Below are 27,946 nucleotides of genomic sequence, written 5' to 3'. Positions count from 1 at the left end.
AATAATCTGAACGGAAAACCTGAAGACAATGAAAACATTTATTGTTAAATGTCGGCTGATGTCATATTTATATTTACAGTTTATAATTTATTTTACAATTTTCAATACAATCAACAATTTTGCCATAAAAATATTTGCTTTTATAGAACAACCTTTTTACAAACAATATGTTGAGGAACAACAGTATTTGTTAGAAATGTTTTTGTTCCATCTAAGAAATCACATTTTTCTCTATAAAACCTGAAACTTACTGGCGTTAAACTGGAAGAACCGACACTCCAAAACGTCTAAAATGTCAACAGCAGAAACATTCAGAAATGTAGTTTAAAATGAGGAACAAAATGCTACAAAACTCTTTTAACAAATGAAGAAATGTGTCAAGTAGGACAACAAAAAAATCACATTCCTTGCAGTCCCACACTCAGTCCTTTTCTATATACAGTTATTAATAGTACAAACGCACATGCAGAAGAAACATACACAATCATTAAAATGTGCAAAATCAGCAGCTCAGTTTTGGTAAACGTATTTGGAAAAAGAACGGAGTGCTGTGAAGTTAAAAGATGCAAACAACCTGAACGTGGGACGGTGGTGGTGTGGTTTGATGAACTCTGAAGAGGGAAAAATGTCTTCAGTTTTCTCGATGCTTCTTCAGTGTTTTGTTGGATTTGTTGAGGATCTTCATGAGGCTTTTGGACATAAAGTACGGCTTCTCCATGGATCCATCGTTACGCTCCAAGTCCTCCACTGGGAGACCAACATCAGTGTGTCACATTATTATTACTTCCTTAAAATAATTAACCCTGGAAAACCCACTACTGCAGAAATACAGCAGTTTTATTTTTTAAATTACTTATATCTGTGTATTATTTTTGCTCATTTTTTCTATATTTGTATAAATACGTATATATATAAATATATATATATATATACTTATATATGTGTGTATATATATGTGTATATATATATACACACACACACACACATATATATATATACATACATACATATATACACATATAGAAAGAGCAAAAAAATTGCAAAAAATAGCACAAATTATATTTTTATATGTATATATAGTATATATATGTTTTTTCTATATTTGGGTTTTTTTTATATATATGTGTGTGTGTGTGTGTGTGTGTGTGTGTGTGTGTGTGTGTGTGTGTGTGTGTGTGTGTGTGTGTGTGTGTGTGTGTGTGTGTGTGTGTGTGTGTAAAATTTTTGCTCATTTTTTCCTGTATTTGGGTCTTACAGGGTCAAACTTATTTTTAAGTCTTGTCGTTTAAATTTATCATGTTACAAAACAGTGTAATAACTGAGGTGATTTTACTGTAAATTAGGCCTTATTTAATTAATAAAATGTGAATGTTAACTTCAGATTTACTCACAGAAGCAGAGGAACAGCGTGTCAACACACATGTTGTAGACGCTGAAGAAGCCGTGAGCGATGAGGTAGCTGCCAAACGCCACCGTCTGCAACACAGAACGACACAAAAATACCAACAAGTTCAAACTAAAATAACACTGATATAGAAAATAGCACACCTTCTGCTACAGATACCTCCTAGTGTCACTCCTTCGTTCCATTTCCCACGGTTATCCACAATTCTTTCATCTTTTGCTATTTGTTACTGTCAGTCTTCATCTCTTACCCTTTGTTGTCTACCAGACCCCTTGATTCAATCACCTTTTGTTGTTTGTTTTACTCTCTGTTACCAATTAGCAACCATACACAAATGAACCACTATCCACCCTTATATTTACATACAGCTCCTCCCTACTCTCTGAGATCCCTATAAAATGTGTCTTCTTACCTTCACAGACTCATGCTCTGTGTTGTTCAGCCCACCGTATGAAAGAACACCAATAAACACCAAACTACAGCAACTTCCAAGGACTAAGAGTGAAATTTCTTCAACAACACACAACTATAAAACTAGACAAAGATTACGACTCACAATAATTGGCATCCAGTAGTAGTTGAGGCTTGAAGAGCGGAAAGTGTTGCCTGGCAGCGCGATTCGTCCAGAGAAGAAATAGAAGGACAGAACACCTGGAAAAGGAAAGAACGTTTCTGATGCGTTCATATAAACGGTTATTCATAGATACATAGACTTCACTAAAAGAAAAACACATTTTAATAGTTTTTCTCCTTACTGCATCTGTAGGACATCTGGACATCTGTAAGTACCGACGTCTCAGTCATTGGTGTTTATTTACAGAACCGTTCTGGGTCTTGTTGCTTCATATTTGTCTTTTAGCAAGAAACATGGAAGTCTCAATCTCCCATCTATGGATATTCTGCAGTTTGCCTCGAAGATGAATATATAGAACATTTACACTGCTTTTAGCTCTCGTCTAAACTCATATCCAGAACTTCAGCTACTAAATGTTCTACCGTTTGTGAAACCAGACAAATGACTAAAAATAAAAGCTAATGTTGCTCCTTTTCTGTGTTTGCTCACTTATTATTGTGGTGATTTGTATTTTATTTTAAACTTTAAACGTTGTAGATCCATAGAATTGTAACTAAATATTGTCCATCTGTGTGTTTAGACCCAAAAAAAACATCATTCTTTGATCAAAAATCTTTTCTACAATGTTTAAAGCAAACAAACACTTAAATAAAGACTGATTTGACAGGTTTGCTCCGTCCTTACCAACTCCTCCGACCACCAGGAGCTTCCCAAAGAACAGCAGCAGGTCTGTCACTTTATCGAGCACCACAACCCTGAGAGGAGACACAAAACGACGCTGTTCAGAGTCTCAAACATGGAAATATATCCACTGAGTGGACAGGTGTTTGGTTACACAGACAGCAGGTTGTCTGTGTCTAGGAAGAGGAACTACAGCACCGACCTGATTACGTTCCTCATGAGAAGCATGAAGGCGTTTTTGGCTGAAACGCAGAAGTTTTTCCCATAAATGGCGATCTGCAAGAAAAAGCACTCATTTCAGAATATAAACATACAACATACTGGATTAAAAGCAGGTACAGTCCAGTGATGGAAGTGTTGAATAAACTACGTAATGATGTTAGAATAAAGTGCGACGTGCTCCGTAGACTTTAACCCTCATTTTATCCTGCAGGTCAAATTGATCCGTTTTAAAGTTTAAAAATGTGGAGAAAAAATATATTTTCACAGTGAAACGTCCAATGTCCAAATTTTCAACATTTTTGGGAAATATTTGAACATTTTTTTGGTGGAAAAAAAGAAATGTTAAAAATGTTTCTTAAGAGCATTCACAAAAAAAATCAACCAAAACCCAGTGAATTTCACTGGATTTTGGTTGATTTTTATGTGAATGTTCTTAAAGAAAATATTAGAAGTTTTACTGATATATATGGAATCACTTTAGATATTTTTAGGATTTTTTGGAAGATTTTTAGTCATTTTTTGAAAATATTTACAAGAATTTTCTTGCCAAATTTGGGGGATTTTTTGAAAATCTAATTTTTAAGAGAAACTTTGAAGGAATTATTGGAATTTTCTTCCTGAAGGTTTTGCAAATTTTCTGAAATTTGTTGAATTTTTTGGCTGAATTTTTGTATTTTTTTCAGACAAGGAAACAATATTTTTTGGTGCCCGTAAATGAGGACAACAGGAGGGTTAATGGAAGGCATGTTTCTACCTGTGAAGGTGAACATTTCAGAACGATGGGATGAAAACCTGCTCACCATGATGTACGCGTTCCTGTTGAGGAACTTGATGAACTTCTCCAGACACCAGAAGCAGCACTTGAAGCAGGTCATTATGAAACGTGCGACTCGATTCTGGGCTCCTGGAAACGAGGAGACGAGAACCTGTGAGTTCTGTCACACATTTATCTTCCATCGACTCATTTGGAAAATAAACTTTGAGTGTAGCTCTACAATGAGGCTCTCATAATTGATCCTGGGTCAGTTTATCTCCACTGTTTGTGACAAACGGTTTTGTTTTGTAAGTGATGCAACAGAAATAAACTGCATCTGCCTCACCACTGGCTTTGTGGTCGATGTACTCCAGGATAATCCTGATAACCTGCACCAGAGTCAGGATCAGAGCACCGAACGCCAAGGAGCCCACATGGTACCTAGAATTAAAGAACAAACATCATGTCTGGAAGGATAGATGAGAATTTAAGATACAGAAGAGTACATGATCAAAGAGCATACTGATTTGCCACTGGTCTTCATGTCTTCAATGGTCACCGTGAGTAATTATTAGATCATCTCTGTACAGCCACACAACATGAATCAAATGGAAAAATAACAACGTCAGTGTGGCTTGTAAAATAATGCTTTAACCCGCGTGTTGTCCTGCAGGTCAAAATTTGAAAATGTGGGAAAAAATATCACTTTAGACATTTTTAGGGGTTTTTTTGGAAGATTTTTACTCGTTTTGTGAAAATATTTACAATACTTTTCTTGCCAAATTCGTTTGTTTTTTAAAATAAAACTTTGAAAGGAACCTTTGAAGGAATTATTCCTGAAGGTTTTGCAAATTTAAAGTTTGAAAATGAGGGAAAAAAATATCAGTTTTCACAGTGGAACTTCTGATGTCCACATTTTTAACATTTTTGGGAAATCTTTGAACATTTTTTGGTGGAAAAAAGAAATTAATTTTTTTTTTTTTTTTTTTTTTTTTTTTAAAGAACATTCACAAAAAAATCAACCAAAATCCAGCAAATTTTGCTGGAATTATTTACTTTTAAGGAATGATTGGAATTTTCTTCCTGAAGGTTTTGCAAATTTTCTGAAATTTGGGGAATTTTTTTGCAGAATTTATGGATTTTTTTCAGACCAGGAAACAATATTTTTTGGTGCCTGTAAATGAAGACAGCAGGAGGGTTGAAAGCTATGGTGTGTTCAGTTGCTGCTGAGTTCTGCTGTTATATCAGTTAAATCTAAAGCGCCCCCTATCAGACAGCGTGGGAACTGCAGTCAGCTGTGACGAATTTATCTCACAGTGGGATAAAATAGTTGAAGTTTTTTGGGTAGAGCTTTTAAATGACTACAGGATGAAAAACATTCAGATGTTCAGCTTCATGAAACATCACCCTACAGTTTCTGTGTTAACCCCCGGTGGTATTCAGTTTGACGTTTGGTCACAGAAATGTAACACTCCAACAGCAGCTTCTAAACATACCTCAGTGAGCGCATAAAACCGCCACACACGGGGAAAGTGGGGATATCGTTGGGTTTGTTGAAGGCCCAGTAGTAGGAGGCGAAGGCCCCCGCCAGCGTACACTGTCCCAGAGCGATGACAAAGTTGACACACCAGAGGAAAGCCACAGCATTGTAGATCTGCAGGTTCATGAGGTTCTCCTGCAAGAGACCCTCCTCATTGTATTTGATGAAGATGCAGCTGACTGAGGGGCATCCTGGGTAATCTGACGGGCTGAAGCTCTAACAAGAGGATGGAAGAACGAGAAGAGTGTCAACAGTATGTCTTTTCATTCCACCATGTTCCTGTTCATTTCCATCTACCAGGCAGCTGCTAATCACTCGCAGAGGGGACATATTTGTATATTACAGTCGTATTTTACATTAAGTGTCTTCTACTGCCTACACCTGAGGAACAAATGTAGGATACAGATTTATCCACCCACACCTCAGGTTCACAGTTGGCGGTGCCATTGATGTTTCCACAGTCGCCCATGGTGGTGTTGAGGGCCACCACTTTGTAGATCGGGTCGCCTGAAGTGGCCAAATATCTGCATTGACTGGTTAAAGAGAAGAACTGGTGCTCTGAGGTGTGAACAGTAAAAGCCTCTGATACACAGTGTGTGGTGCACCGTAACAGCCTGCATTAAACACACACGCACATGCAGACATCATATTAAAGGATACAAAGCCATGGCGCCCCAGTAAGCAACACACACCAGCAGCAGAACGAAGGTGACCAGAGGGTAGAGCAGAGCAGACATCATGTGACTGATGGCTCTGCACAATAAAAACACAGAGCATACAGTAAAATACAGACCAACACACACTGATTATGAATGGCTTCAGGGAATAGTATTGTTAGTTCATTTGAGTATAAAAACAAACCTCATGCATTTTATGATACGTTTTCTCAAACATTTTTGGGGGCATGTTGCCTTTTTATTGTGGAATGTTCCAGCAGATATAGACAGGAAATGTGAGCTGCTGAGGGCATTTTTACGTACCAGCTATGTTACGATCGGCGTTGGTTTGTCAGTCTGTCTGTGCGCAACATTACTGAAAAACGGACTAACAGATTTGGATGAAATTTTCAGGGAAGGTCAGAAATGACACAAGGACCAAGTGATTAGATTTTGGCAGTGATGCAGCTTATAGTCTGGATCCACGGATTTGTTAAAGATTTCTGTATGATTACCAGAAAGCTGCACAGCATCACTGTAACCATGACAACAAGTGAACGCTACATCAGCTGCCTGCTGACGATCACATGATTGTGATCCTACTACAAATCCATCTCTGAGGACTTATTCATTGGAAATGATCCAAGGAACAATTGATTAAATTGTGGAGGTGTTTCTGAGTCCCATCAATTCCCGCTACGCGCTACATATTTAGGTCACGCGATTCGGTATACGTACATAACATAAACATGTATAACACATGCCTGTGCTCAGTGCAACGTCATTTTGTTTGTAGAAACATCTATATTAAATGAACTCATTCTATGGTGCCGTGATTTCTGCCAGGAATTTTTTCGAGATTTCAGCAGTCAGAAATGATACGACTGAGCAGCCTTGGAGGAGGACTGCTCTCTATGTGAACAGGTGCAGCACTGCTGGAGAACACTGGAATGGTGCTCCAATATTGTTTTTCTCCAAGTAAGGAAAAAGAATTTCTGTAGTTTGACTAATCTGGCTGAAATTCAGATTTATTTTTTAAGGGCCAGAAGATCCAGTCGTTACTGAAGCATATGTCAAGAAAGAGGGCCAAAAAACCAAAAAACTGTCATCGCTGTTAGAATGAAATTTAACGTGTGTTGATTGACTGACAGTGGAAACTAATGCACTGAACAACATGAAGACATTCTAACTTAAAAGCTGCCAGTTGCTCCTGGTTGTGATTGAGTGACTTCATCAAATAAATGTTTTTCTTCTACAGTCTATACTCGTTAAACATGAAAAACAAACTATATATGCTCTTTTTTTGGACCAGCTAACAATAATAATAATAATAATAATAATAATAATGATAATAAGATAAAATATTTTCAAATGTATTTAATTGCTAGAGTTCAGTAACTCACTTGCTGGACTCCTGGATGAGGGCGATGGCTATGAGGATTCTGGTCCGCAGGAAGATGACGGTCAGAAGAATGATCACCTCCACCACCGATATGATGATCACTGACAAGCAGAATGAGATAAATATAGAAGGTACAAAGACGCTGGAGCCTACTGTGCATCTCCCTATGCCAAACACATGCACTCTAAATAGCAAATCTATGGAAAGAAACACCATCCATTCAGATATATTTGTTGATTTGCAGACATAAAACTGAACCATAACATGGCACATGACTCTTGCATGTATGTCAACAATGATTTTAATATGTTTATTTTTAGATGTAACAGTTTAAAGAGACACAACTCCATGCTATACCTCTCATTATCTGTACTGGCTATTAACCCTCCTGTTGTCTTCATTTACGGACACCAAAAAATAGTGTCCTTGTCTGAAGAAAATCCAAAATTTCAGCAAAAAATTTTCCCAAATTTCTGAAAATTTGCAAAACCTTCGGGAAGAAAATTCCAATAATTCCTTAAAAGTTTCCCTTAAAAGTTTTATTTAAAAAAAATAAAAAATCCCCCAATTTTGGCAAGAAAATTCTTGTAAATATTTTGAAAAAATGAGTAAAAATCTTCCAAAAAATCCTAAAAATATCTAAAGTGATTCCATATATATCAGTTAAACTTCTAATATTTTCTTTGAGAACATTCACATAAAAATCAACCAAAATCCAGCAAAATTCACTGGATTTTGGTAGATTTTTATGTGAATGGAAGAAACATTTTTAGCATTTCTTTTATCCACCAAAAAATGTTCAAATATTTCCCAAAAATGTTGAAAATGTGGACATCAGAAGTTTCACCGTGAAAATATATATTTTTCCCACATTTTCAAACTTTAAAACGGGTCAATTTTGACCCGCAGAACGACACGAGGGTTAAAGCTGCTAAAAGCTGTTGAGTGTGAATGCTATCTCTGTGTCTAATTAAAAAAAGAATATGTTAATAGAACCAAAAGTATTTTAATCAGACTCACAGAAGGTCAGCCAGGTCTCTTGAACTTGCAGATAAGTTTTGAAGTTGGTGGTTAAACCAACATCACTGATGCTGGTGTCTTTGAAGTTCTCATACTCCCAGTAGCAGTGCCATATCCCTGCAATGGAAACACAGAAACAGCAGTCCTAACTGAAATATTTTGTGTTCAGTACCAATGTAAATGGAAAACTCTTTGAATTGGATCGCATTGTACTTAATTTCTAAAAATAAAAACCATTGTGTATACAATCCGTATCTGAAGACTTTTCAAAAAATATAATTAAAATTTACAGTAAACGTGCAATATAAAATGTAGGCTGCCTAACTATAAAAAACATCTACCAACAGAAAACAGTGTCTGACGTAGAAACTGCTCCAGGGGAGTGTTTTTACCGTAAGCTCCAGCCACCAGGACTCCTATGATGAGCACCCACACCATGATGGGAGCAATGAACCTCAGCAGCAGCAGGAAGAGCATACTGACCAGCATGGCTATCAGCAGACCACTGAGGACAGACAGGAGGGAATGTTATAGATTATTAAACTGCAAGACATATGACACATGTACACTGTCAAAGTAGTGTAAAATAAAGGAGCACACTAACCTGTAGTACAGACATATACACTTACTGAGCACTAATTTAATGTATTTTAATGCAATAGTTGTGCCATATATACACTACTTTTGGAAAGCTAACATTATTATTATTATGCTAAAAATGTTCAGATTTTATCCATGTTATTAACATTTATGTCAACAAAACTTGAAAATGTAGAAGGTTTGTTGAAGACGCCTCAGTGTATGTTGTCATGAATAAAATTCAGGTCTTATTTGATATAAGCATTAATTCTGTTACATGTTAACATCCAAGGACAAACAACCAAAATGGAATTCCTCTTTTACAGTTTTCTCAGTCACTTTGGTACATTTCTCGAATCATCCTCGACATTTGCAAAACAGTAAGTGCATTTCTGAAAACAATTCGTACAAATATCAAAACACCATGGATTACCCGCAAAAGCCAGTCTCTTGCTCAAAATCCTCAGTTCATCTCTCAAAAGTAAATATCTGTGTCAATGAACATGTCAGTGGCATCAGAATGACCAGTCCTGGTGTCATTGTGTGGATCAGATAGTCAGATTGCTGAGTCATGTTGTCATTATAACAGTGTATCTTGAGGGATGTTCTGATGTAAACTATGGATGAAGTTCTGATGACAATTATTGTAAATTGTACGTTCCACCTTAGTGTATGTGGGAGATTGATTGCAAGAGACTGGACAAGATTGACATTCACGTTTTCACTGTAATTTGTGGACAGACCACCTTATTGTGGTACAGAAAGGAAAACAGTGCTGCATAGCACCAAGAAAAAAACAAAAGTAGAAATGTGAACAGAGACAATCTCCTCAGGGTAGGGCTGGGCGATAAATCGATTTTATCGATTAATTCGAGTTTGTACTTAATGTCGATTTGTTTTAATGAAAATCGATTTTCTCATCAACATTCACCACCAACGCCTTCCCGCTGGGTTCCCGTAGTTCAGAGTGCGCCCCCCCCCTTGGTTTAATATTAAATATTTTTTCTCATAATTGTAAGGAATTTTTTAGTTTAAAAAAAATTAAAAATCAATAACTTAACTCTTATGCATTGTAGTGTCAACAAATTTACTGCAGCTATAAACTCTCTCCTCCCCGTCATAGTACAACTCTTGAACTCTTGGTTTGATATAAAATATTTTTTTGTAATTTTAGGAAATTTTCTATTAGTAATACAATTCAATAACTTCCCTCTTATGTTTTGTAGTGTACTTATGTGGTGGTGGTGGTTGTGGTGGTGATGGGTGGGTGGGCGGGTGGGTGGGGCGCTGGGGCTGGGGTGCAGCTTATAGGAGGGGCTCCAAGCCACACAGGTTGGGAACCACTGAAGTAGAAGTCGGTCTACTTTATGCAAATGAGCTGCAGCCCTCTCCAGGTAAACACACCGGATTGCAGCGGGAAATGCACCGCAACCGGACCAGCATGCCACATGCAGCGCATTTCCAGCTGCGATCCGCTGTGTTTACCTGGAGAGAGCTGCAGCTTATTTGCATAGAGTAGACTGGACTCCGGGATGCTGAGAATAGGTAGGGGGAAAAAAAAAAAAAAAAAATCGGATAAATCGTGAATCGGGATTTTTTGTGAAAAAATCTGAGATTTTTTTTTTTAGGCCATATCGCCCAGCCCTACCTCAGGGAAAACTGTACATGAAGCTGTAGGAATTCCAGTGCAGTCTTCCTACACCTCCTGACGTTCCTGTCTGTTGAGTCACAAATTCTCATCCACATCACAAATATCTTCTCTTGCGTCTTTGAGCAATTTCAGAAAACCTGAACCCTTCACACATTTCTCTTCTTAGAGAAAGTCAAGATTCACATGGGAGCAATTTACCAATTCAGGACAGATTTAGAAAAAAGGCTATAAAAAATGTTGGTTGGTTGGGGGGGGGACTATTCAACAGAGACCCATTAGAATACATTTAGGCCTTGTCCACACGTAGCTGGGTATCTCACAAAACGAAGATATTTTTCCACGATTCGGCCTATCATCCACACGAAAACGCAGATTTACGTCATCAAAAACGATTCTTTTTAAAAACTCCGACCAAAGTGAAGATTTGCGAATTCTCCGTTTTATGCGTCTGCATGTGGACATCAGTAACCGGGGTTTTGCGTTTCGAAACGTCACCGCCTGCGACAAAATATGCTCTTACGTCACATATGCGACCTGTGTTTACATTGGGTAACAGTATGGATGCTCTCACAAGGTTTTGGGAGCTGTTTCTTGTACAGGCGCTTTTTACTTGCTTGTTTTACAAGCCCAGATACTGCTCCACATTCAACAACACAGGCGAAGGACGACGTTAAGGACGGTTATTCTCCACCACCTTGCTAGGATTTGGGGAACTACTGCCACCTAAAGGTCTGGCATGCTTATGAATGTGCTGAAAAACGCACTCATGCGGTTAGGTGTGGATGAAGTTTTTTTCTAAAAACGAGGTGGTGTGTAAGTAAGTTTTTTTCTAGACGGAGGGGGCAGGATATTCGGTTTTACAAAAACCCGGCTACGTGTGGACAAGGCCTTAGATCAACATGACAGAAGCAGCTGATAATGTAGGAAAGCAGAGAATTGGACAGAATTATTTGCATGGATGAACCAAAGCATTTCCAACTTGTTCAAAGAAATGAGAAACTGCTTTTTTGATGTGCACAAGTGACACAATGACGTGAAGACTGAACAAGTAGTTTTGAGACTTTCAATTCTGATCTGAGAAATGTACCAAAGTGACCGAGAAATACTGTAATCCACCCTCAGACGAACTTCTCTCTGTGGGCCACCAGGTGGCAGACATGTGGCTCAGAAGGTTAACTCACACAAGAATCCACGGCCACGACGACGCAAAATCCTCAAAGATTCGCATGCCGATGTCTCTGGTGCTGAATCCATTCACAACATCCCTAAAAGTTTACAAGGTGAAAAGTTAAATATCCACTTTCATGAGGTGATCATCATCCAGCTGACAGCTTTACTTTTTAATCTAATTTTCTCTCCACTCCCCATCTAATGAGGCACAAACGAAGCAAGACGGGCTGAAAAAATAGAGACAACCCCAGACATTCAGTATCTGGAGACATACATTGAAAGAAGAAAACACATTAATACCCAACAGAGTGTTTCCCATGACATCCAAGGCCACCTGACTTAAACAGACCAACTAAAGCAACTACAACCAGCTGCTGCTTTACAGCTCAACACAAAACACTCTACTCGACCCTACGCTGGTGATAAGGAGGAGAAAGAGACGGGGTTATGAAAGTGTAGTTATTTGTCCAGTGGTTAGGAACACTTAGATTTTGTTCTTTAATAAGCAACATGATGCCATCAGGGAACGGTCTCTCACCAAGTGCCATTGGTGATGGTGTTGGCGGTTTCATTGATTGAGGAGGGGAGGCCGGGAACAGTGGAGAAGTATGAAGGGATCACGCTCAGTGCTGAAGCATCAGGCAAACATCTCCCCAGCACTGATAGCAGAGGAAATAAGGTTTGAAATCTCAGACTAGGAATAATCTAGGACTGAAAAACTGAACCTACATGTTTACTGTTTTCATACTACCTGTCAAAATCACTTTAAACCACTTAAATCACTTTAAAGCACGGTGCCTTTAAAGGTGTAAATACTGTTTATTGACTTTTTATATAATTAGTATCTGTATAGATTTTAAAATTAGAAGTGTTTTGTTTATAGTATTGTATAGAGGTCGACCGATATGGGATTTTCAAAGGCCGATGCTGATACCGATTTTTAAAAAAATTTTCAGCCGATGGCCGATATCTAAAGCCGATTGTAGAAGCCGATTTTTAAGGCTGATATCCTTTTTTTTTTTTTAAAGCACATCAATTACAAAAGGCAATTTAAACACTAAAAGTATATACATGTATATATTACAAATTAAATACACTAGTAGAACTCTAACATTTATTGAACACAAAAAGTGAAAAAGTACAATAACATAAAAAAAATACTTAAAGTTTACAAAAAATACAATTAAAAAGTAACCTGAAAGTGCAATTGCTTGTTCAAGTATAAAAGATAAACATGATCACAAAATAAAAACTGTAACAAATGCTAATTAAATTAAATAACGTAGTGCAGTTAAAAATTACAAATCTTTAGATAAACCACAAAATAAAACACAAAAGTTTAATATGAAATTGGCATCAACGGTAATTTCTCAAGTGTCTTCAGTGACTGGGGCGTCCAGCAGCCTCGCTCTGGGCATAGGTGCGCACCACACACACACAGTGCATCCACAGATTTACTTTCACTTTCTCACTTGCTTGTATGCCTGAGGCTGACGCTAAAACTTAAATGGCTAACTTTTACAGTTTGATGATCACACAGTAAAGACTTTTAAAGGCTAAATCAACATTGCATTTTCTCTCTTACCAAGAAACAAATCTCTTACCTGTGTTTTTTACCAAATAAGCAGGTGTGGAGCGAGGCTTGTTGTTGCCTGGCTCACTCGCTCTGCTCATGCTCCGCTCTCTGAGTGCCGGGGGTCCTTCTAAGGGAAAAGCGGTCGCGGCAGCTGCCCGTACGGGTGCCTGATCACAAATCGACTTTTTATTTATAAGTATCAGCCCATGGCCGATATTGAAAAAAGTCCATATATCAGCCCAAAATATCGGCCGGCCGATATATCAGTCGACCTCTAGTATTGTACAGCAAGTTTTTACAAGTATATACGAACCTTGAATGTTAATGATACTAACCTGCCTGGTTTGTCTTTTGTTATTTTTGTTCCCTCAGGATTATTAAAGTGTCTATCTATCTATCTATCTATCTATCTATCTATCTATCTATCTATCTATCTATCTATCTATCTATCTATCTATCTATCTATCTATCTATCTATCTATCTATCTATCTATCTATCTATCATCCATCCATCCAGCCATCGTCTATCTATCCATCCATCCATCCATCTATCCATCTATATATCTATCTATCATCTATCCATCCATGTATCCATCCATCCATCTATCTATCCATCCATCCATCCATCCATCCATCTACTCACCAGGGGTTGTGGGTATGTAGAAGAAAGGACACAGCTCCTGGTCTACAATTTGTTGAATGGACTAAAAAAAGAAAAAAGACTTCCATCATCAAGTTGTTTAGAAAAACAGGAAAACAAAATGAATCCAGACCAACTACTGCCAACTGCATTAACTCTTTATTTTACTTTACAACAGACATCAACACCTATATCCTACCAGGGTAGTAGTTCTCAGGTCGATGGACGGCACACACAGGCTTGCATTAAAAACGTCTGCTGGATTTCTAAAATAAGCTGAAGGTTCCAAAGCATAGAAGTCAGAGGGGCATTGTTCTACACACACCTGTGGGTTGTGAAAAAGATGAATAGTTCTGAGAGTCTGGATAAAAAGCACAGTAATATTGTAAAACTACAAAATTCAGCAGCTTTCTCTACCTGTGTGGTTGGACACTGGAAACCATTAAGAGACTGTGCCATAATGTTAACAGACATGGCACATTTGAGAACATCAAAGTAGAACAGGTTGGGTCGATTTCTGGAAAAGAAAAGAAAAGAAAGTTATTTAGATTTTTTGTTAAGCTGTTAAATATGTACACATTTTGCTTGTTCAAATAATACTAAATAGTAAAACATATTCTGAATTACTCATTTGGTCCAATGCCACAGTACCACCCTGTTGAATTCCTTGGGTAAAGAACATGTCTAGGATCTCCAAAGAGCCAAGCTGATGGAAAAAAAACACAAGTTAAAAAACTAGGACACAAAAGAATAAAAGCTAATAATTCAGTCGTGCTCTACTGTATTTATTTACTAATTAGTATTCTGACAGACAGCCTCATGTTAAGATATAGGTTAGAAATGGCCATTTATGCAAATACACACCAAAATAAAATGTGAGAAAAGCAGCATTTTGACCAAAATCACGTCATAGACTTTGATGTAAACACAGCAATTCATGAACTATTTCACACCAACCACAAGAGGGCGTAACAGGATGCACTTTTATCTCTCCTGCTCCTGTGAAGTTTGGTTTGAATTAACTTAATGTAAACAGTTGAGGACGAAAGCATTTGCCAAATGACGTAAAATAATTTAAACACACAAGCTAGAGCTGATGTGTTCCTTGATTATTACCACAGCTGGTCATATAATCAGTGACAGAACATTTTAATGACTAGAATTAATAAATCCAGGCTGTCATATGTCAACAGTGGGCAGTAAAACTCTCCAATTACCCACTACCTGTCCACCTTAGCCAACCGGTGATTTCTGCCTCCAGTGGAAGCTTAATAAGCATAATAGCTGATTATTTGGGAGATACTATCTAATCTAATTGACACACATAAGCGACTGCACAAACTATCAACCCACTGTTGACTCTAGATAAGAAACAGGGCCAGACAGTGTTGGAATGAGTTTGATGACAGGGCAATAAAGAGCTGCTGACTGGATGTTTACAGAGAACAAAAGAGGAACATCTGGTGATCTATTCGTGATCTACTCAACATATTAAAGACATCATTAAATGTGAAAGTCACCGTCAATGCCAGAAAACTGGTTGATTCCAGGAAGTCAAACATATGAATATAAATCCAATATATATCTGCCCAAAACCACAAACTGTCATTTTACAATTCCAGTTTTGTTTGTATTAATGAAACAAGAAAAGCTTTTTATTTGGAGAACCTTGAAGATGTTACTGGATGGACATGGTTACAGCTGGACAAAAACCGGCTATCTGTATCTGTTCCCATGTTTTATGCTACCAGCTCTGGCTTCATAGTGAACAGTTACAAAATTGTATTGATTTCCTCATCTAACTTTCTGCAAGAAAATGGCTAAACGTATTTTCCAAAATGCCGAACCATACTTTGAAGGTAAAAAACAGAAAGTTGCAATGTCGTTAGTGGCGCAAACCGAAAGCTGTTGGAACATAAGGACTGATTAAGACAGGAAGGACTTAAAAGTGTTGTTGGGTTTCTCTCACCTAAAATTCCAACTGCTATGTAGCCGAGGACGACGAGCAGAAACAGAACACAGCAGATTATGTCGGTGCAGCCTCTGTGGAAGAAAAGACACAGCAACAGGTGTGAGAGGACAGGATGAAGTTTGCATTATTGGAGGTGATAAATGTGATTCCATCAGTGAACACAAACAAACACAGACAGACACAAGACCAACACTGCACATCAGAAACCCTACTGCTGGACAAAGGATTTGGGTATCCATGTAGATCAGGAGTGTCATTATAGTTCAGGTTCCACATTCAGCCCAGTTTGATCTCAAGTAACCAGTAAAATCACAGCATAAGAACCTAGAAATAACCACAACACCAAATTCTGCCTTTGTTTTAGTGCACAAAAATCCACATTTCATGAGGTATCTTTCTACAAAACATTGTGAACAACCTGAAATTTCTTAAGAAAAATAAATTCAATTTCAGGATCATTATGCCTCAATTTATCATTTAAACATTACAACTTCCAGATCACAGAGTGTCTACAAAGGAACACAACATTTAGTCATCTGGAACTGAACATATAAGGTTTTACTTTATGATCAAAACGACAAAAGTCAGATAAAAAAAGACAAGAAACAAGACAAAATATTACAAAAACGAGACACAAAACGACAAATGCGAGAAACAAAATGACCAAAAATGAAACGACACAAAAGAAAACATGACAGAAAAAAAATTTGACAAAAAAGGTAAAAGCACCAAAAAATGGATAAACAACAAAAACCAGACAAAAGAAACACAAAACGACAAAAATGATGCACAAAGCAACAAATAAAGCAAAACACAAAGTGACGAAAATAAGACAAATAACACAAGTGGACAAAAAGGAAACACAAAACGACAAAAACGAGAAGCTAAATGACAAAAAAATGAAAAAAATGAAAAAAGACAAAAACAACAAACACCACGAAATATTACAAAAATGAGACACAAAACGACAAAAGAACAATGAACAATCTAGTATTTTACTTTATGATCTAAACAACTTGTCATGGTCTAGAAATGATTTTAAATTTATAGTTCTACTAATTTCCAATCTGCAGTTAATGTCTTCTCTGTGATTTTTATACTTTTAGGGCCGGATTGGACCCTCTGGAGGACCGCTTTTGGCCTGCAGGCCGCATGTTGGACACTCCTGATGTAGATTATTTACTGGGGTTGACCAATGAGACAGACTCACCTGTTGTGTATCGGTCCTTTGAAGGTTGGGTCAAACTGAGCAGGTTCTCCTGGGAAAAACAAAGAGTCATGCAACATTAATCAGCAGCTTCCTTATTTGTGGTCAGATTATAAAGGACACGAGTCGTTTATCACTTATTTCTGGAACAACACTTAACTCAGTAACACCTCAAGGAAACGCACTGTTGACTTAACCTGCATGTGTGTGTATACTGTAGAAACACAAGGACAGTGCTATTCACACAAAGCTAAGACTGTTGCTGCCTTAACAATACCTGGGTATTATTTGTCGTGTTACTGGATCAAGTTTCATGATGATGTGTACGACTGTTTACTAAAACCAGGTGTTGCTGCTTCTAAGCAATAAATTTCCTCCCTGTGTTCTTTTCTAAGAGTTAATGAATTATGTTGCAAGTGAATCAGAAGAACTTGGAGAGACAAGGACAGAGAGTTTTATTTATATTTTATGGTCTGCTGGCTCACAGCTGCTTTACAATATAATCACTGTCACAGAGGGACTGTACTACCGGGAAGAAAAGTGTCATTGTTGTTTCCTGGAACGCAGAGAAAGACTCATGGCAGAAACAAACGATGAATCCAGTGGAAGCCCTTTGTCCTCACACAAATAAGAGGATTTGTTTCATGTTAGTCGCTGTATGAGCAATCAAAACGCAGAGAAGAAAGAGAAAAGGATCTAAACTGGGGCACAGGACTGACTATAGAAGCTCTGGGTTATTTGAATAGAATTTGAATTCAAAGTATTGTTTTCAGACCAGAGTCACAGACGTGTAATTATTTAATGGGAGCAACGCAAACATGAACATTTGCTCGAGAAGATTCAAACTGGCATTGTTGTATCTCCTACCTACCTACCTGACAACATTCCTGTCACGAAAGTAATATATCTGAGGCTAAATTAACTTCTGCTGCATCATCTCACTGGGCAAGAATAACCCGACAGAACCAGTCATCGTTGTAGGACATCAGCCAAATACTAGCTTTATTTCCCAACTTTGTAATCAACATACGGCTTACATAAGATCACAAACAGAAGATGCACTTATTTTGTAGAAAAATTGAGCTGAAAGCCAAATGACTCTTCAGTATGAAGGGTTGTTTTTGTTTTGTTTTTGTTTTTGTTTTGGATATGCAGCTGGAGCTATGCTAAAAAAAAAAAACTGAAAAAACAAGCGAAATCATAGAAAAAAGCAGAAAAAGTATTGATATTTAAACAGATTATACATAGTGAGAGGGAAAACATGGCTTAAATGAAATTGGGGTTATAGTGACAAAAAAGAAAAATACAGAGGGTCCATAAAGTCTCTTTACAATTTTAAGAATTTATTACAAAGACAGTTGATAAGATATCATAACCACATTTGTTTTATTGTAATCAGTGTTTATTAATGTTTGTAATCACATTGAAATTGTGTGTTTCAGGAATCCTGCTGGTGAAAGAGGTACTGTTAAACGAAACCCTAAAAAAATGGCTACTCCTCAAGAGAAGGCACAATGTGTATCATGGTTTATTGAGACAAAATTGGATGTGCAGACTCATTGAAATGACAGAACTAAGTATGGAAGAGATCCAACGTCACGTCCTTTCGTGATGGCACAAGAAATTTATGGAGACAGGGACCGTGTTGGACAAAGGGAGGAGTGGGCGACCAAGAATATCTGAGGAAAACATCGAGTTTCATTTAACCTGTCTTCATTTATAAGCACCAAAAAATATTGTTTCCTTGTCTGAAAAAAATCCAAAAATTCAAAAAAATTCACCAAATTTCTGAAAATTTGCAAAGCTTTCAGGAAGAAAATTCCAATAATTCCTTAAAAGTTTCCCTTAAAAGTTTGATTTTCAAAAAATTCTTGGAAATATTTTCAAAAAATGAGTAAAAATCTTTCAAAAAAATCCTAAAAATATGTAAAGTGATTCCATATATATCAGTAAAACTTCTAATATTTTCTTTAAGAACATTCACAAAAAAAATCAACCAAAATCCAGCGAAATTCACTGGATTTTGGTTGATTTTTATGTGAATGTAAGAAACATTTTTAGCATTTCTTTTTTTCCACCAAAAAATGTTCAAAGATTTGCCAAAAATGTTGAAAATGTGGACATCAGAAGTTTCACTGTGAAAATATATATTTTTTCCACATTTTCAAACTTTAAACCAGGTCAATTTTGACCTGCAGGACGACATGAGGGTTAACGGTATCTCTGTCACCAACAAGATTCCTGAAACACACAATTTCAATGCGATTCCAAACTTTAATAAACACTGATTACAATAAAACAAATCTGGTTAAGATTTCTTATCAACTTTAGCCTTTGTAATCAATTCTTAAAATTGTAAAGAGACTTTATGGACACCCTGTATAACTGCTACTCTCTCCAACAGAAGAGAAGTTGTGGTTTTATTTGCTTTTTTTTTTGTGTTTTTAAAAAAAAATTCTCAGCTACGTTTTTCTGCCTCCGAGTGTCCAGGCTGGTGCTGACGGGGGATAAGGGTGGATGGAAATACTAAGATTTGTAGTTTGAGGTCAGCCAGGTGAGCTAAAACTGAGCAGGCTTTCCTTTGGCGTTTTCTCCCTTCACCATCTGACACATGCAAATACTAACATGCTGGACTGATACGATCGTTCCAAAGGGAGCTACATTGTACCAGGCAGCTCTTCTCACTGCAGCTAGACTAAATTTATCTGCACTGGCTGTAATTTGAATAAGGGTGAAAGTGTCAACACAGTCAGTCACGTCAGGTTCTCACAGTAGGATGCAAATATTAAAACAGGATGCATGATGTTAGTGGCTAAACATTGAAGTGCTAAATGCCAGATGAGACCAGAGTTCATGTTCTAACATCTCTGGAGGATATGTAAATGATATGTGTGTGAATGTCATTAATTCAATTCAATTCAATTCAATTCAGTTTTATTTATATAGCGCCAATTACAGTGAATTAGACAAAGAAACATGAATTTGACAAAAAGGCCACATATCTGTTCCCTAAACAATATTCTCACCATTTTGTATTGGCCTTCTGTGATGGCATGAGGGTCAAATGTCGCTCTGCTAGGATCCTGTTGAGTGTTTAAAGGATGATGTGGAAAAGTCTCTTAGTAACTCAACACATGTGAATGACCTTTCAGTATTTGTGTCATTGTAATAAACTGAAGGAAGGCATATAATCTTTGTACCCCTGACAGGATTGCCACAGGGCAACTTTACTGCCTGAATTTGCAAAATTGTAAATGACAGTGGGTGTGGAGGTCATGGCTTGACCTTGGCTAAAGAGGAGTGACGGGAAAGAGAGAACGGGTGTCTAACTTTCTAATTTCTCTGACAAGTTGAGTAATACAATCTATGACAGCAAATTATGGAACATTTTGGAAAAGAAAGGCAAACATTCTAATGAAACAGGTCAGCTGACTGAAAGGATGAAAACCCTGAAAACATTTTATAATAAATGTAGTTTATGGGCGAACCTCACCCTGCTATATATGTCTTTAACAGCTAGTTAATTGGTAACCTGTAGTATAATACCTGAGGAGTAAAGAATCTGACTGAAAAAGTGCAAAATACGAGGGGAAGGGAAGGAAGATTGATTTTAAGTGTTATGTGGCTCCTGAATACCTTCATGGGTAAACATCTGAAAACAACAGAAGGGATTTAGTATCGTTATAAATATTCAAAGAGATTATATTAGTGCAAAAGAGATTGTCTCTATCGATCCATAAAATTTACTCATAATCTAGTGAATAAAATGTCCAAAAAAATTGAAAAATGGCCATGACTATTTCTCAGAGCCCAGGATGGCATCTTCATACTGGTTATTGTTGTCTGATCAAGAGTTCAGTCCAGAAGATGTTGTTTTTTTTATCAGCATACAACAGGGGAAAAAAATACATAAAATCCTCACATTTGAGAAGAAATATTTGTTATTTCGGCTTTACAAATTGCAACAAGTTGATAATTGGACTGATAACTTTCTGTCAATCAACTAATTAATTCAACTTAACACCATAAAATTAATTAATGAAAGGGACTTTCTGGGTCCATCTCTACCTCTAAAAAAACTTTCTAAAATTTTAAAAAGCTTTTTAAAATTTACCCCATCGGTGGTTCCTTTGCTTGAAATGTGCAAGTATATTTATTTGCATTTTAAAATCATCTCCCTGTTGCCTCTCTTTTATCCATGTGCGAACATAACTGCACAAGGGTTTTCTAATCATCAATGAGCCTTTCAACACCATTAGCTAACACAATGTAGCATTAGAACACAGGAGTGATGGTTGCTGGAAATGTTCCTCTGTACCCCTATGAAGATATTCCATTAAAAATCAGCTGTTTCCAGCTAGAATAGTCATTTACCACATTAACAATGTCTAGACTGGGTATATCATTCATCCAATGGTATATTCATAAAAAAAAAAAAAAAAAAAAAAAGCTTTTCTTTCAAACATAAGGACATTTCTAAGTGACCACAAAGTTTTGCATGCTGGTGTTCATGAATTAAAGCTGCTTTATATTAGTTAAAGTTGCTCTATATTATTTAAAGTTGCTCTAAATGAGGTAAAGTTGCTCTACGTTAGTTAAAGTTGCTCTTAAACTAATATAATTAAAGTTTCTTTAAGGAGCTTTAACAAATTTTCTGGTCAGTGATTTGCAACAACAACCCAGAGCAGGTCACTTACTTCTCAACACAGAAAAAATGTGTAACTGCTCTGAACAAGGAAACAGAATAAAAATGAAGCTGTCTGAAATCTCTGACTGCTGTAATAGATCTACTTGTGTCATCAACATTTAAAAGGATTTGCACATCCTCATGAAGACAAGAACAATAGTAGAGAGCTACAGAAAGCTAATTCCATGTTAATGTATTTACATACAATGGTTGTTATGGCAACGCTGCGTTTATTGAGGAGTCAGCAACAACACTTTGAACACCTTACTTGCTGTCACCCTAACCTTTGGTGTTTATTTAAGATATTTGAGGAGACGTGAAGCCCGACTGGCTATTTACCCCCAGGGAGGGTTTGTTTACTGTAGCCTTTCTAAACCTCCCAGACTGTCAATAGACCTGTGAACACATCAGATCTTCAGATGTCACAGAGAGTAAACAGGGACACACCAGACAGAGAAGGTCTGAGATGTTTCAGCATCAGCAGAGACAGTGGCTGCTGAAGATCACTTTTTCAAATCTTAAACACAACATGTTTCCCTTCAATGCATTTTCACTCTTGGGTCAATACTAATGAAATCACAGCCAACGATTTAGCAACTTTAGAGCCAATGAGTTGATCGACAACCGAGCAAATATTTTAATGACAACAGTCATTTCAGTAATTTTCTAACAAAACTAAGTTAGGATTCTCAACTGGCTAAAGTGGCAGTAAACTGTAACTAAGAAAGTTTTAAAATGTCAACCTGTAAATGGCATTATAAATGAATATTTAATCACAAAAACAAATCAGCAGCTGCTTAGATTGTTTTAAGTCCTGAAAAACTTTACAAGTGCATGTAACATCAACTTTTTAAACCCTTTAGTGGAAGGAAACTGAACATTTTTGGGGTTAGGACTGTTCAACATGCACAGACGGCATATTAAGACAACACTTTCAACTCTGGGAAATATTTTTCACTGTTTTGTTGGTGTTCTAAAGACTACATGATAAACTGATAAACCTTTCTGAATAACTGATAATGAAAATGATCTTCAGCTACTGCTCTAAAACCAACATTTCCAATCAAACTTAACCTTTATCACATTCTCTCTCTCCATTAATGATGGTATTTTTTTTTTTTTTTTAATCAATCATGATGCAATTCTCTATCTAATTTAACACAGGACATTAAAAAAAATCTGATTTCTATTAGTGTGCTTTCTGAAATTGTCAAGACATCAGACCAGTTATTTCCCACTTGGTCTGTAAATGTCTGCAGAGAGTTATGACTGCTTGGCAGCCAGTCTTATTTGGGGACAAATCATCATTTAAACCCAACAAAGCACACTTAACAAGTGATTAAAACAATATGTTCATCTGACAGTGTGATTAAAGTAAGGCGTTGTGCATAAAAAATGAAGCAGTGTGTACTTGTGACGACCTTATAATAGATCGTAGCCTGAGTTTGGAAGTTAATGGGAGCATTAAAATCAAAAACTAACTTCTATTTCAAAGGATTTTTACTTAAACAGACAGGAGTGAAAGGCTCCAATATATTATTACAAGAAGGTAAAACTTCTTTTTAATGTAAATTTCCCCTGGAGTGGGGAGAAATAAAGAACTTTATCTTATCTTATCTTATCTAATCACTTTAATCATGTGTTGACTATTTAAGTCCAGATTTACGAGTTAGAAATGTCTTTCTCAATTATCTTTTCGTGAGTTGTTTGGTCTATAAAATGTCCTAAGATGGCGTTTCAATAAAAATCTGTGTCTCAAAGGCCTTGTTCTGTCCACAAACCTAGTCCTGGTTTCTTTACCCAAGAGTAAAGAAGTTAAAAGTAGGTTTGTGGACAAAGGAAGACATCCCTTCAGGGTTGTGAAACACTGGAAGACTGATTTATGGCTTCTAAGGAAATCAGAAACCTAATTTTAGAATGTTTCAAAAGCTTTAAAGTTTAAATTAATGTGTTTTTTAAATTAAAGATGATTGGATAGAGAATGAATTAGTCAACCTGATTAACTAGAGTAAGTAGCTGGCATTGGTTTCTGGAAAAAAAACAACACATTTTTAATTTTAAGAAGCTCAATTATTACTATTATTATGAAATTGTTGGTAAATAATTTAGCAGTTGACATTAACCCTCAATCTTGTACTTTCACTTTCAAACTGCCTACTTCCTTTGTTTGATTTGTGTGCTAATGTAGCTAATTATTCATTTAATTTACTGTCATTTTTACAGTTTATTTTAACTGATTGCTCTGACTTGTCTCCAATATCTTGCTGTTCTAAATAAAGTTATTACTATTATAATTTACCAATTTATAGTTGTAGCTCTACTCAGTTGTCAGTTGAGAGCTACTAGTGAATTTTAATCAATGCTTTTATGGTTAGATCAAGTGTTGTGTCTCATCTGTAATAAAATTGTGATAGAGCACTGCATCATTTGTAAAACAATAACTGTTTATTGATGTTAGACAGTCTATATTGGGCCTTAAGCACAGATTTATGATGTTCCTATTACTATAAACACCAGTAAGCTAGCTAATTCATATATTTTTTGAAATAATTTTAAAAACGACGTACTGTAAAGTTTTGATTTGAACGGGCTATTAGCTAATTAGCCACCAGTGATGCTTAACATGCTAACACTTCAGCCGTTACACAAAATCAGCCGTTAAGTCTGAAAAATACATTAATTGTGAAATTATTTGTACAAAATCAAAGTTTCAAACTTTTTATTTTTGCATGATAGGATAAATAAATACGATTTATCAGGACTGGCTAACTCCAAGCTGGCTAATTTAAGCCTGCCGTTAGCTAGCGGTGGGTATTTTAAATTTAACCGGCTCCTCTGGGGAACTAACGGCCGACTCACCGTACGCAGAGTCCGGATTCTCCTCGTCCCGTTTTTTACCCATTTTTCGTCTCAGCCTTCACTTTTTTTCCTCCCTACCTGCTAAAAGACAACTTCTTCTGCTTTAAAACTTTACAACCCGGCGGCTAACACCGGCTTTAGAACCGGCTCCGGTGTGTCTGAACGGGACTCAGTAACTAAATGAGCGAATCTTTTCCTGGCAGTTTGTAACCAGGCAGAGACGTCACGAGCGCGCACCTGCTGAGGGATGCGCACCTGCGCGTGAGTCAAAGATGGTCTATTGTGAAGAGGAACCACTCCTCAGCTCAGGGGACGGTTTGTCTCATAAGTGTATGTACAAGTGTTTTTTTTTTTTTTAAGTAAAAATAATACAAATGAGTCTGAATTAATTTCCCCAGATTTCCTCTGAGTCGTTTTAAATCTCTGCACTTTTAAAATGTACATTGAAACTTGTCTTTGGTTCTATATAGTATCCTTTACAGGTTATATAGACAGTCATGGAAAAACTTATTATTCCACCCTTGTTTTCTTCAATTTCTTGTTCATTTTAAAGCCTGATACCACTAAAGGTACATTTGTTTGGACAAATGTAATGATAACAACAAAAATAGCTCATCAGAGTTTAATTTCAGAACTGATATCAGACATTTTCCATGGTTTTCTTGATAATAACCAAAATCATTTCAGTTCTTCCATCAATAGCTATAGCATTGTTCTGCCAAAAACAGCTTTTAGGATTCCATGTTTTCTTTTCTGTCTGTTTTAGTCCCATGATCCACACAGGAGTTAGTACTGATTCATAGCCATTGTTTTTGATGACTGCATCCATGCGTCTTGGATGTTCTCCACCAGCTTCTGACATTGTTCTGCTGTCACAGCAGCCCATTCCTGTTGCACTAATTCTAATTAATCTGCTTTGTTTTTTGGGTTTGTGCTTCTCCATTTAGCGTTTGATGATTTTCCACAGGTTTTCAGTTGGATTTAGATCTGGTGATTGAGCAGCCAAGGCATGGTTCCAATGTTTTGGTTCTCCATCCAGGCTTTAACTGACCTTGTCTTGTTGGAAAATCCAGTCATTGGAGGCAGGAAAGTTTTCCAACTGATGGAAGAAGACTGTTTTCTAGAGTAGCCCCAAACATGACCTGGTTCATTGGCACTTTTTGTCATTTTATATCTTGCTTTTGTAATTTTTTGTGTCTCATTTTTGTCATTCTGTGTCTCATTTTTTTGTCTCATTTTTGTCATTTTGTCTTGTTTTTGCCATTTTGTGCCTCGTTTTTTTGATTTTGTATCTCATTTTTGTCATTTTGTGTCTTGTTTTTGTCATTTTGTGTTTCATTTTTGTCATTTTGTGTCTTGTTTTTGTCATTTTGTGTTTCATTTTTGTCATTTTGTGTCTCATTTTTGTAATTTTGTCTCATTTTTGTCATTTTCTGTCTCATTTTTTTCACTTTGTGTCTCGTTTTGTCGTTCCACCCAGACTGAAACTACCCCAGATGGTCACTGATCCACCCCCATGTTTTACTGTAGGGGCAGACAGTCTGGTTTGTAGCTTCTCCAGGCTTCCTCCTAACCAGTAAGTTGGCTGGAGTGGACATCAACTGAAAACTGGATTCATCCCTGAAGAGAACCTTAGTCCAATCATCAACAGTCCAATCCTTGTGATCCCAGCAAAGAGTAACCAGCTTTCCTCTGCCTTTCCTTGATGTAGGGCTTCTTCCTGCCCTGTGTGACTTCAGACCAGATTCAACAAGTCGCTTTCCAACCGTCCTTGTCCAAAAAGTCCCATGTCCACTCATTTTTAATGTCCCTGGAGGTCTGAGGATGATTCCTGACAGGAACGGATGAGTGACGGGTCATCTGATGGGTAGAAAGACCTTTCCTGCTGTGACACATGTCAAACAGGACATAAAGTATTATGGAATCAGCTGCATTGTTTGTTGTGTTCATTGTATTCAGGTAATATACCTTTAATGGTACCAGGCATTGAAACAAACAAGAAATTGAAGAAAATAATGGTGTCTAATCATTTTTCCATGACTGTATATACTTATACTAATATAGGTGTATTTTTAAAACTATTTAGAGACTGTATTTTATGTCATATTACAAATAGGGAGGTAAAAGATGTTAGAAAATTGTAATACTCCATCCACTCTAATACTCCATGCAGGCAAGGCTAGATTACTAAATAGACATAGAAAGGTCTAAAGGTTCCACATTCACTGTGTGGCTGTAGTGGTAACTTGAGAACTAATTTGCATAAATTTCTTTAGCAGAGTTGTGTGCATCTGCAAAATCACAATATAAAGTGAAATGATTCAGGAAAGACAATTTCAAGGGACTAAAAGTTATCACAAGCTGATAACTAATATAAGCACAACATAAAGTGAAAACTGTTTGGCTATTTTTTTTTATTTCAGGACTTTTACTGCTTCTTTCTCTCTGAAAGTAGCTCGACATTACATGGGTTTTACTTTTCCTTAACTTTTATTTTATGTATTCTAACTTTTCACTGTTCCTACCCTGAAAAGGTATTTTATAGGTCTTTTATTGATTATGTCTTTTTACCTTTCCTAGCTTGTGTTGGTTTTATATAAACCTGTTAACCTGCTTTTAAACTTGATTTATTTGCAACGTGTCTAGAAAAGCACCATATAAATTGTTTATTATTATTAATAGTGAGCTAGTGACTTTTCAAGTATAAATAAATGATGAAAGCAAACTAATCAATTACCTACTTGGGCGGTTTTAATTCAAGGTGCATGCAATCATTGTCAGAGTGAGATGACTTCCTCTTGTGAATATAAAGATCATTCTATGAATCATGTGGTCCTGTGATCTGTGTCAAATGTCCAAGTCAGAAGGTAACGAGCAAAGCCTCTCTGCTGAGAATCATTTCACTTTAGGCACTTTTCTTTTTACTTTGAGTCTGTCTTTCCCATCTTCTTGGTCAGTTTGTTCTGAGCTTGTTTTCCTTTATTGCCGGCAGCAGGTTTGGGTGCTTTCTCCAGCTGCTTTTTTTTGGACGGCTTCTCCAGTTTGGGCTTTTTGCTTGGCATTTCAATGGAAACCAGCCGTGGGATTTCTTCTTCCTCTTCTTCATCCTCCTTTGCCGCCTCTTTTTTCACCTTCTTCTTTTTTCCTTCCCCTCAGCAGGAGTATCTGTTTGCTTTTTGTCCTCCTTGTTCTTCTTTGCTTTGTCCTACTTTTTAGGTGGAGCTCCCTTGTCTTTGGGAGTCCGCAAATCACTGTTCCTATCCTGGAAAGGTATTTTATAGGTCTTTTATTGATTATGCCTTTTTACCTTTCCTAGCCTGCATTAGTTTTCTATAAATCTATTAACCTGCT

At 36.8% G+C, this 27,946-nt stretch overlaps 1 protein-coding gene across 2 annotated transcripts; it reads right to left on the bottom strand.

Moving 5' to 3' along the window:
* Window positions 1-20: 20 nt before the first annotated feature.
* slc44a4 (solute carrier family 44 member 4) lies at window positions 21-24,808 on the bottom strand. 2 transcript variants are annotated; one of them, XM_023271249.3, is made up of 22 exons: window positions 24,596-24,808; window positions 17,053-17,101; window positions 15,840-15,913; window positions 14,498-14,576; window positions 14,288-14,387; window positions 14,070-14,195; window positions 13,874-13,934; window positions 12,193-12,313; window positions 11,666-11,749; window positions 8,647-8,759; window positions 8,255-8,371; window positions 7,236-7,335; window positions 5,837-5,929; window positions 5,598-5,700; window positions 5,133-5,392; window positions 3,983-4,077; window positions 3,683-3,786; window positions 2,863-2,936; window positions 2,664-2,734; window positions 1,962-2,056; window positions 1,392-1,476; window positions 21-747 (listed from the first exon to the last, which is right to left on the bottom strand). In XM_023271249.3, exons 1-22 carry the CDS (start codon window positions 24,636-24,638, stop codon window positions 632-634), a joined length of 2,163 nt encoding a protein of 720 aa, XP_023127017.1. In that variant the 5' UTR covers window positions 24,639-24,808; the 3' UTR covers window positions 21-631. The 2 variants fall into 2 exon arrangements, with proteins under 2 accessions (XP_023127017.1, XP_054873609.1); XM_055017634.1 differs by lacking the exons at window positions 14,070-14,195; window positions 14,288-14,387; window positions 14,498-14,576; ... (1 more) ...; window positions 17,053-17,101; window positions 24,596-24,808 and adding an exon at window positions 13,259-13,397 and having other exon boundaries at window positions 13,874-13,925.
* Window positions 24,809-27,946: the final 3,138 nt, after the last annotated feature.

This window comes from Amphiprion ocellaris, chromosome 15, assembly GCF_022539595.1.
Source record: "Amphiprion ocellaris isolate individual 3 ecotype Okinawa chromosome 15, ASM2253959v1, whole genome shotgun sequence".
NCBI lineage: Eukaryota > Metazoa > Chordata > Actinopteri > Pomacentridae > Amphiprion > Amphiprion ocellaris.
Note: the sequence above shows the minus strand (reverse complement) of the source record. Positions and strands in the feature narration are given on the sequence as shown.

Coding starts and splice junctions, on each gene's coding strand:
- slc44a4 (XM_023271249.3), bottom strand. CDS start 24,638: ATGGGTAAAAAACGGGACGAGGAGAATCCGGACTCTGCGTACG. Junction 8,760..11,665: donor TCGTGGCCGTGGATTCTTGT/GTGAGTTAACCT, acceptor GTCTGTCCTCAG/TGGTCTGCTGATAGCCATGC. Junction 5,393..5,597: donor CCGCCAACTGTGAACCTGAG/GTGTGGGTGGAT, acceptor TCCTCTTGTTAG/AGCTTCAGCCCGTCAGATTA.